The sequence below is a fragment of the Nestor notabilis genome, unplaced genomic scaffold (assembly GCF_000696875.1).
Source record: "Nestor notabilis isolate BGI_N333 unplaced genomic scaffold, ASM69687v1 scaffold32119, whole genome shotgun sequence".
Taxonomy (NCBI): Eukaryota; Metazoa; Chordata; class Aves; order Psittaciformes; family Psittacidae; genus Nestor; species Nestor notabilis.
The window spans coordinates 9,367-10,421 of NW_009942890.1; the positions used below are offsets into that span (position 1 = coordinate 9,367).

General features: G+C 49.4%; 1 protein-coding gene across 1 annotated transcript; it reads right to left on the reverse strand.

The window, feature by feature from the left end:
- Window positions 1–336: 336 nt before the first annotated feature.
- Window positions 337–1,050, reverse strand: RGS9BP (regulator of G protein signaling 9 binding protein). The gene has a single exon (XM_010021625.1). The coding sequence runs from the start codon at window positions 1,048–1,050 to the stop codon at window positions 337–339; it is 714 nt and encodes a 237-aa protein (XP_010019927.1).
- Window positions 1,051–1,055: the final 5 nt, after the last annotated feature.

Consider the following 1,055-nt stretch of genomic DNA (forward strand, 5'->3'; position numbering starts at 1 on the left):
TGTTGAAGAACAAAAAATACAGGCTTCTGCGAATAGCCATCTATTAATAGCAGACAAATCCCTGCTATAGCCAGCAGTGGTAATACCGTGATAGTTCACAGTTAACTGTTAGAAGTCCAGCACATGAAGACATCCTATGCTGCAGGCTAATGTGTCTCTTCAAACAAGAAGAAGAAACAAACCGTTCGCTTTATGATACTGCGAGGCAGAAGTTCTGCTTTGTTTTTCAAAGTGCTACATTTAAATTCTCAGCTCAGCCAAGTGACCCATTTTGAAATGTAAGGTGAGGTGTGAAAGAGACGGACAAGGGGTCGCTCTGGTCAGCCCCACACCATCCTAAGAGAGTTTCACCACACACACGGCCAGGACGATAGCGATAATGAGCACTGCAGAGAAAATAATCCCAGCTAGAACCTTGCTGATATCACAGAAGGATTTATTTTCCTCCACGGAGATCATGCCAATAGAAGAAGCGCCCACGCTGATAGTGGATTTTAGTTCAGCCCCCGGGTCTTGCTTAGCCTCTACTGTCCACTGGGGGACATTGACCTTCATTTCCATCTCGTACATCATCTCTCCTACCTGGTTAATCTCATTTTCGAGGTCTTTTAAATCCACCACGTCTATATTGTGCTCGGCCTCATATTTCATGTTCTGGACGCTCATTGCCCTGGCAGCTACGCCAGAGGTTCCCCCACTCATGCCTGTCTGGATCAGGTGCTTTTTGGGGACGTTCAGTGGGAACTCGTGGCCCAGCTCCAGCGCTCTCCTCATGTCGATCTCCAGGATCTCTAGGCACGTGGAGAAAATCACCCATAGCCTCTCGAACTCAGCTTTGTCTTCCTTACTCACGGTTTTGTCCTTCAGGACCGTGGTGAGCTTATTCCTGTTAGCAACTGCTAGCTCCTGGGCTTTCTGACGGGTCTTCTTGAGCTCCTCCCGCAGATTCTGGGAGTCCGAGGTGCCGCCGATGGTCAGCACCATGTGCCGGTAGCAGGCGGTCACCTTGTTGAGCGCGTCCAGCAGCGCTTTGCACTCTTCCTTCACCATGATCC

Bases quoted from the DNA above. Each gene is read 5' to 3' on its own strand.
- RGS9BP (XM_010021625.1), bottom strand. From the start codon at position 1,050: ATGGTGAAGGAAGAGTGCAAAGCGCTGCTGGACGCGCTCAACAAGGTG.